The 17,338-nt window shown below is 40.4% G+C and overlaps 1 protein-coding gene across 4 annotated transcripts in view; it reads right to left on the bottom strand.

Moving 5' to 3' along the window:
- Positions 1–17,338, bottom strand: part of SGCD (sarcoglycan delta) — a 204,403-nt gene that overhangs the window by 30,274 nt on the left and 156,791 nt on the right. For all 4 annotated transcript variants that reach the window (XM_032196768.1, XM_032196765.1, XM_032196766.1 and 1 more), the window contains exon 6: positions 3,876–3,948. In XM_032196768.1, coding sequence (XP_032052659.1) covers positions 3,876–3,948 — 73 coding nt within the window. The remainder of the gene's footprint in view (positions 1–3,875; positions 3,949–17,338) is intronic.

Below are 17,338 nucleotides of genomic sequence, written 5' to 3' on the forward strand. Positions count from 1 at the left end.
CCTTTTTGGAAGAAGACAAATAGCAGAGGTCTGGTGATTTCTGTCAGTGTCAAGGTGAGGCTCTCAGGACAGGCTCCCACCAAGTTACTTGGGCTCTATTTAAACGATCCCGTGAGAAAAGGGCATCAGGAATTCAACCTTTATATATAGGCAATCATAAGGACACCAACTTGCATTTTAATGAGTCGATACAGATTGCTAGAAATATTTCAGTGCTCCAAACAAATCTCCCAAACCCTTCCCCTAAACTCTTCTGGAATGATACTGAATTGTAAGTGGTCCAAAAAAAAAAAAAAAAAAAAAAAAAAAAAAGAACATAATTTGAATTTGTATGCTTTCATTTTTACTATTTTGACAAGTTTACAACCCAATGAACAACTACCAAAACTTTTAGCAGTCTAAAAAGAATTTCAGCAAGTAAAAACATGAAAGTATCCACAAAAGTTTATTAATAGTTTTTCATATATTTCTACTCTAAAGTAGTTATTAAAGAACACTCTAGATCACAACAAAGAAAATATGAACTATTAATAACACCCACCCCTGCATTTAACAGGGCATTTATGAGCTCTGCCATTCCTAATACAACTGGTACTGGGCTGTGTAGGATTCTTGTTTTGGGACACATGAGCCTTTCTGTAGCATGGGAATCATGGAAAATCTCCTGAGAAGACAGCAGCAAAGTTAGGACCTGGGTCAAACCAGCACCCGACCAATTCCTGCAGCCTTACAGCTCTCATATGGGATTAGCACGTAAGAAAAAGCTGAGCACATATTGCCAGATGAATTTCCTCCATCTAAACCACTGTAGACCAAAGTATTTTTAAAAGGGCACATAGAAAAAAGAACCACACAGAGCCTGCTAGTGCTCTGAGAGGACAGATACCTCGTCTGTTCTCCAGGAACGTGGCCACCTTGTAGAGCAGCCAGTTACTAATAAAGGAATTGGAACTATATGAACTAAAGATCGTTCATCAGCTAAGCGGGGACAGAAAGTCTATGGAGAATATATATGCCATCGCTTGGAGTGTATCAGTCTTTGTGACACTTGGGCATGACGGAAGGGCTGTGGGGTATGGGAGAAAAAGAAGGAAAGAAGCAGAAATGATTGGCATGATGGCATACTGCCTGTGTCGAAGGAGAAATCAGTCTGTCTGTTAAGTAGAGGAGGAAGGGAAGGAAGACATACAGATGGTCTAACTCCCAGTAGTGACAGGAGCAGTTGGTCTCCTCTCTTTCTGTTAGTGACAGTCGTTGTCACCTTATTTTGAAGTCTCCTAAAGAAAAAGTGGGAGTCTCTACGCCACTGAAAAGAGCAAATGGATCAATCATATAACTAATCTTAGCCGTTTGGTCTAGGAACAGTGACTGAGGTTGGTGGTGCTGGCGACAGCCCACAATAACAGACCGTGCACCTTCTTCCCAGGAACTTCAGCCGAAGGAGGAAAGAAAGGTCACCTATTTATTACAGGAAAAGGTCTTTTAGTGTCAAGCCAGCCACTGAGTCCATGTTTATAATGCTGTTTTCCTAGTGGTAACAGATAACAGCTCTAGACCCGTAGGCAGCTACCTCATTCAGTCCCATTTCCCTGCAGCATCTTTTAAAAGAGGCTAAAAGGACACATTATGCACATACACTGCTATCAAAACAGGAAGGTGCCAAAGAATGTCACCCCTGTAAGAACTCTGTGCTGCACCCAACAGGCTCCGTTTCACCTAAGAGGCAGGCAGTGCTCCAACAAACTTGGGCATGCATACATGTAGAGAGAGAAGGATGGTTCTTGGTTTGGGGAGGAATAGAGCATTTGCTCTCAGGAAACCTTACTTTCTCTAAACAATGCTACCCTTGCCTCTTTTCCTTTCAGTGTGGTGGAAAAAGCATCCATCTTTTGCCAAGATAAAATTTTCAGGAGCACATAAAATATTTTGGGACCTGTTGGGTCCTTTTCCAAAGTTAAGTCCTACTAAATTTCAATTATTTTCCCTTAAAATAAAATCACCAGATTTTTAAAACATGATTTTTTTTTTCAGACAGTCCACTAATTTCAAAGAAAGCCAGTTATCCGACAGCTTTCTACTTAGAACAAGTGAAATAACAAGAATTTAAAGCAGATCGAATATACTGATCAACCCCTTGCATGGATACCACCATTAATTCATTTCAATTTCATTTAGCTTAATTCTCTTTGGAACAGGAGCATACTCAATCAGATTAAGGCTACTTTAATTTACATTTGTCCCCTCTAATGTGACATCTTACATTTATTTGGATTAAATTCCCTTCCCACGTTTAGAAAATTCCTAAGCAAGCACAAACTTGGACCTAAATCACTACCAGAAATGGGACCTGATTGTCTAAATCATTTTGATGCTGCTGGATATTTTATACAATACATGATCTTATTATTTGATCTTTTTTTTTTTTTTTTTTTTTCTTTTCCTGAAAATACCTGCAGTGATGGGCTGAGTGAGAAAGCCTTTGCCACTTGAACCTCACCCACAATTCCACCCAGCTCACGAGTGCTTCATTTGCCTGCTCTTCCTGGAGGAAAGGAGGGCATGTGTGCCCTGCACAACCCTCCCCTGCCCTCCTGGGGCTCCTTCCACCACAGCAGCTCCTGGAGCTGCCCCAGCAGCTGCACAGCAGGCTGACCAAAGACCTAATTTCTTCTTTATTTTTTTAAAGGAAGTATACCAATGTTGAAAAAAAAAAAACACAAGGTGGTGTTTATGACAAAACTCTGAGAAAGAGAACAAACTTTCATAATGAACTGAGTCACATCACTGGTGCACATTTGATCTGACATGTGATCCCCAGAGTGCAGATTGGGAACAATTAGAGTGTTTCTGGAGAGAAACTGAAAGCTAGTGATAGACACAAGGGAAGGCAGCCAGGATGTTGTTCATCTTTCACGGTAATCTAGGCTGGACCACAACTACCCCCAGTATCAAAGCAGAGAGAGTTAATGAGAGGTTGTCTCCCATCTCTGTGCGTCCGGAGCAAATCTGCAGTGCTTGCACACAACTTCAGCTGTCTGAAGACTATTTTATCCCCAGCATTCTCCAGGAGAGGAGTGTTTGCAAACCAAGATATAAAGACAAGATGTCCTCTTCCATTTTTTCTGTCTTTCTAAGCAAGAATAATTTGAGCACTGGTGAAAAACCCCTACAGCCCTTTTGGCTAGAAGGTTCACTGCAGATTTAGTCATCATATGATCTTTTTTTTTTTTTTTTTTTTTTTTTTTTTTTTTCCAGAGAGTAGTCATCAAAACTAACCTGTAGTGACCTTTTTTCTTTTTCTTTTTTTTTTTTTTTATATTTTATTTGTTTTTAATATTTTATTTTATATAATGCATAGCATTTATTTGTAGGAAAGCTGGTTCTCAGGAACTGTGCAGATTTTTCCCTCCTGATACACTGCTGTCAGCAAGAGGTATCTCTGGAAGTTTCAGCAGAGACATACGTGCACAGCTAGACCCAGTGTAGGTCAGAGAGGATTTGCATTTCTGCAAGACAGATAATGCTGGAGAGCATTACCATTTTGGCTATTTTTACACCCTGTGATTCAGCAGAGACTCCCATACCTCCCTGCACAATCAGCAAAAGATTCCTCTATTTCTTTGTTAAGGCTGAGCTCAGGGCAAGCAGAGTGTGTTACAGAGGAGAAACGATGCTCTCATTACCCATGATTGCCTTTAGCTTGGTCACATTAGACAAAAACATGGAAGATCCCTTCTCTTTCATGGCATCCCCTTGGTGATGCCAGCCAAAGCAAAGCCCAAGTTCCTGTGCAAAAGCAGAAATGATGCCCAGCAATATGCACAACTCCAGCAAGGTGCCCCTGAGTTACCGTTAAACCATATTCCAAAGTTTACCTTAGTTCCTTGAAGGGGTCTGCCCTGACATTGGGAGTTTCTATAGATTTAGGGAACACTGTGCCTTCTGCTCCTGAAATCACAAAACAAAACAGAAGACAAATTGTAAACATTATAAGCTGTTATCAGGGGAGTGATTGTCAAATCATACCTAGGTGCAATTTAACCCATTCCCTGACCCCATTTCTCTCTTGCACACATCGCTTCTGTCCCCGGGAAAAGCCAGCCCTTGATTACCTGAAATTGGTTGCCTTGATTACAACTGGGAGTTGCCTGCAACCTGCACTCCTGGCTGTAAAAAAAAAGCAGCTGTTTGTACCCTGAGCGTGTGAAGTGTTTGCTGACCCAGTTGATGCAGTGAGCTTGGAAAAGATACCCCCTTGGTAACCAGATTTCTAATCCAGCTACATCCCTCATTAATGAACCTGCATGCATGTCAAGAAATTATCTTTTGCTCTGAGAGATACTCAAAGGAGAAAACCAAATTTCGGCTCAGTCACTGGAAGTGTCTCAGGTCAGGCTGTGCTTTTCCTGGGGAAAAGAAAGGAGGTGTTCTCTGGCTGAAATGCAGCAGGAGACAAGGTTCTAGTCCCAGTCCAGCCACTGGTTTGACATGAGACCCAGAAGTCATTTAACTTCTGCACATTTCCCCTTTCTTGTACAGACAGTGGGGCGGACAGCACTATCCCAATTTGATGAGTGCTTTTAGATTACGAGCTGCAAACTGCTAGGTAATACTAAACAGCTTTCGTGAGTTTCAGGCCACTGTGATCCCCTGTTATGACCACCTGCATTACACAGGCTGGATGTTTTCACCCAGCCATTTCTGCATCAGGTCCATATTTTGTGACTGTCTCTTGAGGAAGATGTGCTCTTCCTATTTAATTTTTAAGCCAAAAACAGCCTATGTCATCTTCTGGTAAGCCTTTCCTGTCTAATTGTTCCTATTTTTAAATGTGTATCCAACCTGAATTGGTCTCACATCAGCTTTCAGCCACTACATTTTCTCGTGCCATTGCATGCCAACCAATGGGTCCTGCATGAACAGAAATCCCCAACTTCCGTAGCTGGTTACTGATGGGGACCCAACCACCTCAACTTTCTCTTGGAAAGTTGCATCCTTCTAAATCATTCCCTGTGAACATGAATGATTCACATTTTTGGGCTTTTTATCGCTCCTTTTCTGAACCCATTCCACTTCTAAAACACTCGAGACCTCAGGGCTGTGTGCAGGAGTCCCCAAGGGGTGTCACTACCGCTCCATGCAGCACAGCGGCACTTTCTCGCTCCCACTGAAACTTCCACAGCTAACACATGTGAATGATAGTCTTACCCACACCAGTGCACGAGAAATGTATGTTTCCTGATCTCTACAATATAGCTGCCTACTCATCAGTGAGCAAGTATATTCCTGAATCTGGACCTACGGTCTTGTATTCAGATTCAACGTGACCAATTATCCAATGCAAACTTTACCGGTGGCATTAAAAAAAAAAAATCCTTAATTTTTTCTTTGATAAAGCTATTGGTGCCAACTGCAGATCCTGACAAGATCTTTTAGATACACTATTTGAGATCTTTCTTAAGATGTGCTATTAAATTTGTTACTCTGGAAGTCAGCACTACAGAATAAAAAAATATTCTGAGATGATGCAAAACACACGAACACAACATCCTTCTGTAACTACTGTTCTAGGTGAGAAACACATGTGGCTTCCACACGACTGCTCCTTCCTTACAGTGAAATAGATTAACCGAACCATCCCACTGTGTTAAATGAAAATCAGAATAAAAATAAACACTCTGTAAAACAAAAAGCAACCCCTACTTTTTAACGGAGAGAACAGCAAAGTAATCTCAAAGATGACAAAAGCAGCCTAAAGTTTGAGGCTTTATACTTGGGAATTGAAATTGATCCTATGGCCCAATACAGGTATTTAGCTCTTAACTTTACTATAAGTCTTCATTGTTACAAGTTGTCAAAAGCAGCTGTAACTTGCCAACCATGAAGGTTATTATTATCTGATCTGTCCTCTCTCAACAGTTTCCAAATGATTTAAGTCTCTGCTTATCCACACAATTGCCTTGGTTATTAGCTTTGCAATGAAACTTAGCAAAAGACGCAGCCTGCACATATCTGCATAATAGCACAATGATTTTTGAGGTGAGAAAGATGAGAAAGTGAAGCTGGAGAGATGCAGATAGATATTCTTGCACCCTTTCCACTTGCATTGCTTATTTGATGACTCTGTTTATGCGGGTAATTATGTCATTTTTACACACTAAGTGTATGATCTGCAAGTAACCAGAACTGTCTGAAGAATAAGGGAAAACTTTTGCATATTTCTAATGACCTGGAACTTTCCAGATGTTCATTTTTTTTTTTTTTTGAACACAGGAAGTAACTTTGGAAACAAAACCAATGGAGACTGCGATGTAGTCATTTCAGGAAGGCCGAAAATAAAGAAACCCTCTTATTCCTTTCATCCATCTCATTTTCCTTTCCCTTCATACAGATCTTACACCCTCTTTTCCTCTGTTCATCATTCCCAAATCCATGGAAGAGTCCTTTACGCACTGAGAACAGGAATGAGATTTCCAAATCTTTGTTTCACCCTTTTGATATGAATTAGAAGTGAAGGCTACCTACCTTGATAAGGCTCACTGCCTTGACAGTATCACCTCTTATTATTCCCTCTTAAGAACACGAGCTCTCCCACAGGGCCGCCTGTCCCTGTCACTGTGTAGGACAGCAGCCACGAGGGGATGCTGAGGAACCAGGACTGAGCCATCCCATGCCTCCCTTGACTCTGGCTACCAGCAGCTGAGGGACACCTTGAGCTGGCTGTGACCACTGGAGAGACACCAACGAGCTTTTCTCACCTCTTTTTGAACCTCACTATCATTTTATTTATCCCCAGTTCTGTACCAAGGAACTCACAGCTGGACTAAATACTTTGCAGAAGTTCTTCTTTTGGTTTCAACTTGCTGCCTGCTGATTTCACTGGATGCTTGTTCTGCCTTGGACTGTGAGAAACCATAAATATCCATTCTCAAATCTTTTCTGGCCTACCTGACATTGTATATACCTCAAGCGTGCCCAATGCCACCACCCCTCTCTCTTTGCACAATGAAGAGCCTCAGTCTCTGCCCGGCAGCTCCCCAGATGTCCTCCATACGGACATTTGTGTCAAAGTCTGGCTCTTGGCCACTATGGAAGTCCCCAGCCAGGCTATGATAGCATTAGTGCTGGACTGTGTTGAAAGAGAAGTTGTTAGGCTGGAGGAAGTGACCTCATTTAAAATTTTTACTAAAGGCCTTGGCACAAAAAGAAGGAAAGTTTGGGGGAAATATGCTGTCGATACTGAATTAGGCCATCCTGGGTCTGCAGAGGAGGATTGGGATGTCATGGAAAAATAAATGAGTGACCTTAGGGAGTGGAAGAAGAGAGGGAGAAGGTGAAAGATAAAAATATGAATCTAAGGCCATATGCTTAGTAAGTAGTGAGGATTTCTGCTCCATATTGGATGCTTCTTGGATGGGAACATCCCATAAAGGGGCCAAGGGCTACTCATGAGTCATAGCAGCAGGACAGGGCCAAAGGGAAGGAAACCGTTAAACTGAAAGGGAACATAGAAACATAAAAAAAATAAAAAATCACATTTATTAAGAATCACCAATGAATCCTTGAACTATTAAGCAGCCTCCAGCTCATCCTCATTTGAGGAAAGTGCAGAGAAAGGAAATATTGTCTGATATCAGAAATTGAAAATACCTATCCTACAAAAGACTAGAAGGACTTGACTTTTTAGTTCAGCAGCATGACAATGAAAGAAGGATATGAATGTTGTGTATAAATACACTAGGAGGATAAATAACACAAAGGAAAAAGAACTACTGGCTACAGGCCAATGTTGGCACGAAAGCAAATATCAATAAACTGGTCCCAAATATATTTTGGAAGATAAGGAGGTGTTTTCTAGCCACCAGGGGAGCAAAAAATGGAAACAGCTTTTCTCTTAGAGTAGATGTGACAGACAGCAACAGATTTGACAAAATCACGATTATAAGGTGTGGAATCTCAAAACGAGGGGACAGGATTTGGAAGACCAGAAGGTGCCTTCCAGTCTTGCACTCCCACAGACATATTTTCAGTATTCCCTACCCAAGGAATGAGGGTTTTGGCAAACAGTACTAATGCGTGCCTCCCACTGTTCAAGAATTAGCTGTTACAATTTCCCTTCTCAGGCAAAGCTACTATATCCTTCTTCTTCCTTTACTAAGCATAAAGCAAATTTAAATTAACTATTGTATAACAGTGTCTGCTTCCTGAGTTATATTATTAAAAAATCTGCTATCTACCACAAAAAATGCATAGTATAAAATTTCCATTTCATTGAAAACTACTGAAAATATTTTTTCAGCTTATGAGACTTGCTGCTGCTAAGGGCAACTTACCTGCAAACGGCCAAAGACAGTTAGGAGAAAACAATCATTCAATTTGTATTTAAACATACTGTATCATACATCCCTAAGCAATAAACTGTTCTTTCTCACAGTATTATATCAGAGCGACTTCTATTAAAAGCCATACCTACTGATTCCTTCTTCTGACACTCTGTAATTTACCACCAATAAATGTTCATAAACAGTTTGACTGAAAAATCCATAAAGCCATTTCAGCTTTATTTTAAGTTCCATTTAATGTCCCTCAAAAATGATTTCATCAATGTGTTTCCATTAGCTGGTTCTCTGCCCAATAACTTAATTCCACACAATCAGTCAGGAACTTATAAAGCATATGACAGAATCTACCAAAAGTGTTCTGAATCTCCATAAAGATTCACTCTGTGAATGTTTTTTTTCCTCTCTGGTGCATAAGGTGTTGGGGAACAAATGTCCAAGACCCCTGTATGTGTTCACTTCATGTGAGAACAGAAAGCAAGAGCTTTATAGCAAGGGAATGTTCAGTGTTCAGTCTCAGTTTTGTTTCTGTTTGGTTTTATTTGCATTTGTCTTCTTTTCTTTGAGAATCAAAAGAAAGGCCACACGAGAACAGGTCTGCCAGGTAAGACTGACTTTTCCATGGCACTTCAGGTTTCTTAGAAGCCCACTGCCACATCCAAAAGACAAGCTTGGCTGAGGTTGGACCACCACAAGTGAGCTGCTGGAGTTACATCCAGCTTCTGGATCTCTTCTTGCCTCCCTCATTCTACTCTGCACCTGCTGTGGGAGCCTACAGTGCCACCAACACGTGGCTTCAGCAGCTTCAGTTCTTGCACATGAAGACACTGTCTTCTTGCTGCAGAGCACATGCCAGGCATGGCAAGCTGCCCTCACTGTTTCCAATGTGGAAACAACAAAAACAGTCAGTGAGCTGGACTTTTTCTTATTATTTATTTTTAATCCCAGTTTTGCATTGAAACACAGCAGAAGCGTTATGTTAAGTATCTGTATGTTGGTCTACCAGTCTCCTGCTGAAGAGCATCTTTTGAAGCGTTAGCCTTCTTCGTCCAATTTGGAATTAACTGATCAATCTCATAAGCTTTGTGAGAAAAAATATGGGAGTTTACTAACATCCCAGCAAGGCAAAGGCTCTGGTGTGACCTCAGTAATGGCTGGATGTCAGTAAATCTGTAGGAGAGAACGAAATTACAAATGCCCCAAGAAAGGAGCAAATCTCAGCTAGATCATGCATCTTCTTAGCCAGCAACAAATCCAAACAATGGAAAGTGGGAACCAACAGTTGAGCTTGCCCAGCTGCCTTTTGTTTTTCCTGTGCCCTGCAAAGATTCCTGAGCTGAATGACACTGTCCTGGCACCTTCCCTAGTGCAAGGTGTCTCCCTCCAGCCAGAACAGTTCCTGCCATTATGATGGGACACTGCTCACATCCTGCTCCCTCTGTACAAAACTGTTGCTCTAGACTTCCACTGCTATCAGCTGGAACAGAGAGAAGAGTCCAAATGCAAAGTCACGATAGATATTTTTAGACCAATGATTGATGCTCTTGCTGTCAAGGGTAGGTGGCAATCAGCTGAACAGCACTCTGGGGTGAACAGAACACGAAGGGAGAAAAATCAGGTTTCCACTCAGGTGGAAATACACCTGGTTAGCCATTCCCCACTTTCCTTCACTTTCCTTTTTTTTTTTTTCTTTGTAAAGGACGCTTTCCTTTCCCACTTCACGTGTTCTTCAAGTAATAATTCCAGATCCAGAGTACACCTGAATATTACATATCACTGTTTTATAATGAAATCAGGATCTCAAAGGCCTGTGACGAACTTGGTGATTAAGTTGGCTTAAGTCTGTCTTCTCCTTAGCACACTACCTTAACATAGTACTGTGCAAATGAGGGGAGAAGAAAAAAAGATTTGTTCTGACTTTTTTTTCTAGCTAAAGTCAAGAGGCAATGTATAGCATGCTGATGATCTCCAGAAGCTACCTTCATTCCCACTATTATTGATCAGGACGCATTCAGCAATTTGTTCATGAAAATACTCATCTGATGAGGTTCTCTCCTCTGTAAGTCTCATTGGGGTAATATGTGGTAGTCTCAGGAAGGTGTCTGGGCAAACAGATGTCCGGGAAGTAAATCCAATACAATATAGGTAGAAATGATTTGTGCCCACTTCTTTTAATTCCTAGCTTTAAAAGCCTTATTCATCCCTAATTTATGTTTTTAAATGGATGAACATAGTAATTGCTGTTGCTCCCCTTGAATCCCATCAAATCTGAAATCAATGAGTGCTATTTCAGGGCCTAACAATAATAACATGGCTAGGTTAAGCCACTGCATTGAACAAAAGACGTAAAGCTTCATTCATATTTCTTTCTAGTATAGGATGAAAATGGTTTATTCAAAGGTCTGTCTGATTACCTTCACTGTCAAAGTGTTGGGGAGTTGTTCTTTTAAGGACAATCCATATAATGAATCATGTACAGCATCAAATGTGTTTTTAATAAAAATGCAATATAAATTATTTAGAATCTGTTAGCAAATATATTTTTGTCTCATTCACATCTATATCTGAAGGACACAAACTTCATGTTTTTGTCTTGGCACTGTATGCACATGGGGAGTGAATCAACCCTTGTGCACTGGGCTGTGGTTGAGTCATGCCAGATGGGAACCCCTTGTGACTCCAGCACCACCAGCTCTGCTGGGTGGAGGAGAAGAAGTTATCTGACTCATAGAAATAAATGGAGCCTGCTTTTAAGCTAGAAAACTTGCAAACAATAAGATGAGCTGAAAGCTCTAAGATGAGCATGCAGATCATTAGTGGTGCGTGTGGCTGCAGATATGTTGAACTTCAACAGCCTAGCTTCAGTGGTTGATTGTCTGAGAAATACAAAGGGAATAATATAAAAGAAATGAAGGGCTTGTACCCAAACTGAGAAAATACATATGAAGAAGAGTTGATACAACCTACACTGACCTCTAGATATTTCCATCTCCTGTAGTTTTGGGGTCCTTCAACACTTTCTGCAGCTCAACAATAGCAATGTCATCACTGAATTCCTTTGAAGCTGTTCTTGGCATTCTTGTGTAATGTTGCAAAGAAACTCAGGAGAGCACCTGAAGTGGGAATACCCAGTGGAAATTTATCAAGGAGAATATTCTTTCTGCTTCAAACAGATCAGGGTTGTGAAGGCTGGGGAAGACACTTAGGAAATAAAACATAAATCTGCCACACTTTTAAACTTGATTTCAGTGCTTGGTAAGTGTACAGTATGCTCCTTTCATAATCCTTGTGACATTTAATCAATATTAATCTGATGGTGGATGATTCTTCTTTTTCCTTAAACAGGATTAAGGTAACACAATCTGAACACACATTTCAGCTTGGACTAGAAGCCTATACACTTTACATAAATTCTAGCCTTTTTTCTTGGGATGTACTTTGAAGTAAAAGCAAACACACAAAAAAAATCTTGGTATATCTCCGTCCCAACACACATTGTTCTCCCAAACAAAAGACAAGTTTACAATCTGGATAAGTGGATTTTGTAGAAGAAGGGCAATGTTATTTGAATTCACCATTAAAAGGAATGGACAACAGATATACCTACATATACCTATTGCCCTCAAGGCAGCAAAGGGTGCTGAAGTAAGCAAAGGGTTCATTTGAGAATTGCAAGTTTGTTCAAGATCTGGTCATTTTAATTTCTTCCGTAATACATGGGAGAAAGAGTTTTTTTTTTTTTTTTTTTTAAAGAAAGAATCCAAAAAGTCCACCCCAATCTCTCGGAGGAATAAACAACCCAGTTCAACGAAACCATTTTTTTTTTTGTTTGTTTGTTTGTTTTATTATTTTTCTGTAAGGGTTTTGAATCCCTTCTCTGTCACTTCTGATTATAGATTAAATCACTTTCTCATGCCTGACTTTTAGTTTGATACAGCAACAGCACAATTCCTAACTGAGAGCAAAGAAGAATTTTCTTGCGGTTTTAATCACTGACAGAAAAATGTTATTTTTTCGTGCTGCTCCTTACTTTTGCTGAACAAGATTGTGTTTCAGCACCACAGCAATGCAATGAGTGCAAAGAGATTTGATGAAACTTCACTGCCATGTCTGAATGCCACAGACAGTTGTTTCCAGCCTTGGTGGTGCCTGTGCTGAAATCTTCCACCTGCATTTGTCAGCATCTTTCCCTAGTTTCATCATTTTATTCTCTGTCCCTTTTCCGTAGGACCAATGACCACACGACAGCTTGGCAATTGCTTCAGGACTGCATTAGTATTACTGCTTAATTACCTACAGAGAGTGAATAGGGAGTGTTCATAACCGCTTCCTAAAGAAGTTCATACATCTTCAGCAAAAGGTCAAATGCCTGTCCAAACCTCGCAAGCAGCATGGCTAATACGGTCATGACACACTTGTTTCTCTTGCCAAGAGCACAGAAGGGAGCTCTGGAGCAACTGCTGTGTCCAGGTGCCTTTGAAGCAGCTCGAGCAAGCAGGAGCTCATTTGCAACTGGATGAACTGGGAAAGGCCTCTGACACAGGGCTGATGGTACCGTGTTTGCTTCCAGAAGCACAGCATGGTGCCACAGCCATGTTTCGGCTGCACCAAGCCAGCTTTGAGTCAGTTGCAAGATGCAACTCCCTCTCAGCTGCTTTTGCATAGGAAAAAAATAGCAGTCGTAAAATATTTCAATCTGCAAAAAAAATGAATATTGTATCACTGTTTCTCCTGAAACAGCCACCTACAAGCCTGTAGAAAGGACATTTTTTTTATTTTTCCACAACAGAAAGATCCAAGCTTGCCATTTACCCCCAGGCACAAGGTTGCAGCAGACACAATGGTGAAGCCAGAAGGTTCTGCTTCCTCTTTGTCTCAGGTCTGATTTCAACATTTGGCTACAAAAGTCCCTCAGTCTGCAATAAACAAATCGGCAAAATACCATTTTGCAACCATAATGGCTGCTGTAAGGGCAACTGTGCATGTCCCAACCCATAAGCAATCATTTCTGAAGAAGGGTGCAGGCAGCAAAAATGGGTGGTAATTCCTGGAAGCTGTAAAATTTCTATCTTACACCACCTTCCAAAATGACTGATAACAGTCAAATAGCCTTGCAGATGGCTTTCATGAAATATAACTGCTCTTGTACTCATTAAAGTTACTTTGCTGTAAATATCGCAGCAAACGCAAGCTAGAAAGAGCATGTCAAGAAGCTACTAAAATTGTAATATTAAGGAAATATGAATGGAGTTCTTTAACAAGGATGGTATTGCAACAGCAATTCTGCAGGATCTCTCTTATTGCTCCCAGATCAAGCTAGTACAATTCTCCCTAAAAATGTCTGTGGATGTGAAGCTTTTAAGACAGCAGGGCCAGTTTGCACAGACACATGTGTTAACCACGTTCATAAGTGGTGTTCTCCTTCTGTCCAAATCAAGAATGTTAAGGACATTACATTTTTTTTTAACCCTTCCATGGGTACTAAAACCCAGGACTTGTGAGCAGAAGGTGCAGCACAGAACAAGTTATCCTCTCACCCCGAGCAACGGAAAACACCAACCCAAAGGCTCCCATTTAAACAGATCTTTCTATACGACAGTCATGCAGTGAACCCTTCAGTAATAAGCATGGGCTATGTGGCTTTAACTGGTGATGTTTCTCCACTGAAACCTCTACAGTCCTTAATATATACCTCTAATAAATAAAATGCTAGAAACGTGCCTTGCGATCAGTTACTCCAAATTTACTGATAAATTTGCAATAACATTTCAACAGTGGATTCCCCTTTTCAGGTGCATTCCCAGGCAGCTGAAGAGAAACTAGTATAAAAAATACTCTCAAACTAATGTTTCTGAAAGTCTCCTTAGTGGCCAGCACTTACATGCTTCACATGCAGAAAGAGCAGGTTCAGAGCCTGGAAAAATGAAAGCCAGACTAATTGAGCTAGGGTTTGCCACAGAGAAAGGCCTTAGCCAAATTTCTGCTATTATGTTATATTAGAAGAAAAGTTATGCTGTGGTGGTATAAAAGTCTGAGTGAGAAGTACATTTTCCAAACATCCAGTGTGGGATCAATTTTTTGGAACAATCCTCACGTTCTTCTATTACAGACTAGGAACCTTTTAGCTTTGTAATTGATCCTATCCTTATCACAAGGAAAAAGGCAATCTTAGGAAAGATTAAAAAGTGTAGTTGATATGCAACGGGACAGTGTCCAACCCATGCAATCCTACCTCTCATGCAAACCATCTTCCACCACTCAAAGGCAGGGAACACAAAAGCCTGTAAGAATACATCCTTTGTGTTTTCAGCTCAGCTCATTGTAATGCGTGTGGATTGCCTACAAATTTTAGTATTTAAAAAATCAGTTTATAAATCCATCATAAATATTAAACACCAGAGTACCCTGGCAAGTTGCCCTGAACACAAACTTCAAAAAATAATCTCCAAAAGAGATGTCATGGCCCTTGGGAGAACTGACACTGGCATGTCATCAGATGTTGTCTTATAAGGCTAAATTAAGCATCTGACCAGATTTTAATTTCTGTAAAAACTCATGCTAATTTAAATTGCTTTAGATTTAATTAAAAATGCTTTTGTATAGAGATAATAATGTAACTCTGTTAATTAGTATCAAGTGGCATCTAGAGGGCATATTTAAAAACTAATCTGGAGAATAAATAGAGCTAATTAACAGTCAGAATAATGCTTTATGATTGTCCTTTGTTTATAAATGCTATAATGTTCAATATGCTATTAAATGAAATTGGTAATTAATGTATATCAAAGTTATTTTTAATGCTCTTTTAACTAAAGAGTATTTCTTATGAACCATTTTTCACACGATCTGAACATGTTTCGGTTTTGACGGGAGGGAGGTGGAGGGAAGGGGAACTGCCATATGACGAACCACATGCGAATTCAATTAGGACCAGCTCATTCATCTCCCATAATGCAGACTGTATGTGTTTATGAGCCCGCAGGGAACATCCAGTGAGGCACTGCTTTGCATCTACTCTGTCTTTACCAAAGCAGACCACTGAGCATGGCAAAGGCGAGCCCAGGGAAGGTTTGTGGGCTCAGCCTGGGCACTTTGTGCCACACAGCACCCCTTGAGCAGCACCACAGTGCCATCCGGTTGGAAGAGTGGCAGCAGAGTCTGCCTTCAAAATCTAAACCTTGCAAAAGGAAACAAAGAGTTGCAGTCCAGAGGTGTGATAACTGCTCTGAGATTTATGGTAGCGTCTTTTCAAAGATCACGAGTTGCTCAAATGCTACAGGAGTGAGGACTGTAAAAGAAAGTAATGCTAAAAGTGAGGATGTGTTGCCATCCTATCCCTGGATGAGAGTGGAGGAGAGAGCTGGGCAATTGCAGGCACTGACAAATGAGCTTGGAATAAAAAGGGCAAGCTAGATTTCGCAAAAGACTCAGTTTCTACATGACTTTTTACGGGCAAACACGAGCTCCTTCTGAGTCATCTGGACAGCTGCTGAGCTCCCGCTTGGCTTTGAGTGGGGCAGAGGGAACTTGTGCTTGTGTCTGGAAAAGCTTATGTAGATAATATCAGAGCTGACCATGGCCAAAGGGCTCAGAGAACTGCACTTGTGTTCAAACAGAAGTTCCTGTTGTCCTCCAGTCTCATCTATGATGACAGGTTTGATGGGATTCACTAAATCAAACACAATAATTGAAGTACTCCCAACTGTATCATGCAAGCAAAGAAGAGAAGATCAGCTCTGTCGTTCTGTGTCCTTTAGTGGTTAAAATTCAGAAATAACCCCTCCAAAAGGAATTAAAATAAAAAGCACTTTTATTTGATAATCTGCACCATCCATACAATGCAATTTTGGAATCCCCATCAAATGCAACATACATCCAACTTGTATCTGTTTGTTATCAATAATTCTGTATATTCCTCCTTTTTTAATGCCTTGCTAATGTTGAAAACTCCTTTAGCTACCCAAATCAGAGTCTATTTCTGAAAAAGAACAGCAACTCTTGTCTCACGTCAAAGCTTCAGCATTACTTTGTAGAACAAACTTTCAGAATCAACTTTGAAGAGCATACAAAGAAAAAAGTAATTATCGTTAACAAGATTAAAAGCTAGCCACAGGTCCAATAACTGCTGCTCTAACCTCTGTGAGATGACTTTCATGCCAGATTGCAGACACACACTTCCTTCTGTAACAAGTACGTGTTCGGCAATAACAAGAACAAGTTGAGATTATTTACATAGTGTAGATAGGTGTCAGCAGACACATACCGGCAGCACCTGAGATCCCAAACACCAGAAAAATGATCAAAGGAATTTGTCTGTGTACTACAAGTTGGACTAGCCTCAAGTGCAGACAAAAACACTGGAAGAAATATGAACATATGGTGTAATACTTCCCAGCATGGCAAACAGCCATGGCAACCACTTTTGGAGATATAATTAGATCGGGGAAGCAAAGCTGGAGAAAAACAAAGCCAAGCATGAACTCTGAAAGCATTTCAGTTCAAGGTCATTGAAATATTCACCACATAACATAATCTGTGATACCATTCTATCTTTTCTTTTCTGATAGCTCTGCAAAAGCTAAACAAACCCTAAGAAACACACAGTTGCAAAATAAAAATAAAGTGCACTACAGTGGCTAGCAATATTTTTGATGCTGTTTATTCTGGAGACTAAGACAAGGCAGAAATTCAAAATAACTATTAAAAATAATTGCTGGTTTCTCCAAAGCAGAAATCAAATAAGAAGCAATATTTTTGTAAGTACCTAATCTGAAAAGGAGCACTTGTAATTTGTAAGTAAAAGTTTGGTTTTGTTTTTCAAAGAATCAATTATATAAATCTCTCTCATTTTAAGTTTTCCAGGAAAACACTTAAAACAGTTGCTTTCTGAATTCATCTACCCTGCACAAAGACTATGATTACAGAGTTCTGAAGGGTGCAGTGTGAAGGGAGATTAGTAGAACATGGACTGTGACAAACACTCCCCAGCTCTGAAATAC

The sequence above is a fragment of the Aythya fuligula genome, chromosome 14, assembly GCF_009819795.1.
Source record: "Aythya fuligula isolate bAytFul2 chromosome 14, bAytFul2.pri, whole genome shotgun sequence".
Taxonomy (NCBI): domain Eukaryota; kingdom Metazoa; phylum Chordata; class Aves; order Anseriformes; family Anatidae; genus Aythya; species Aythya fuligula.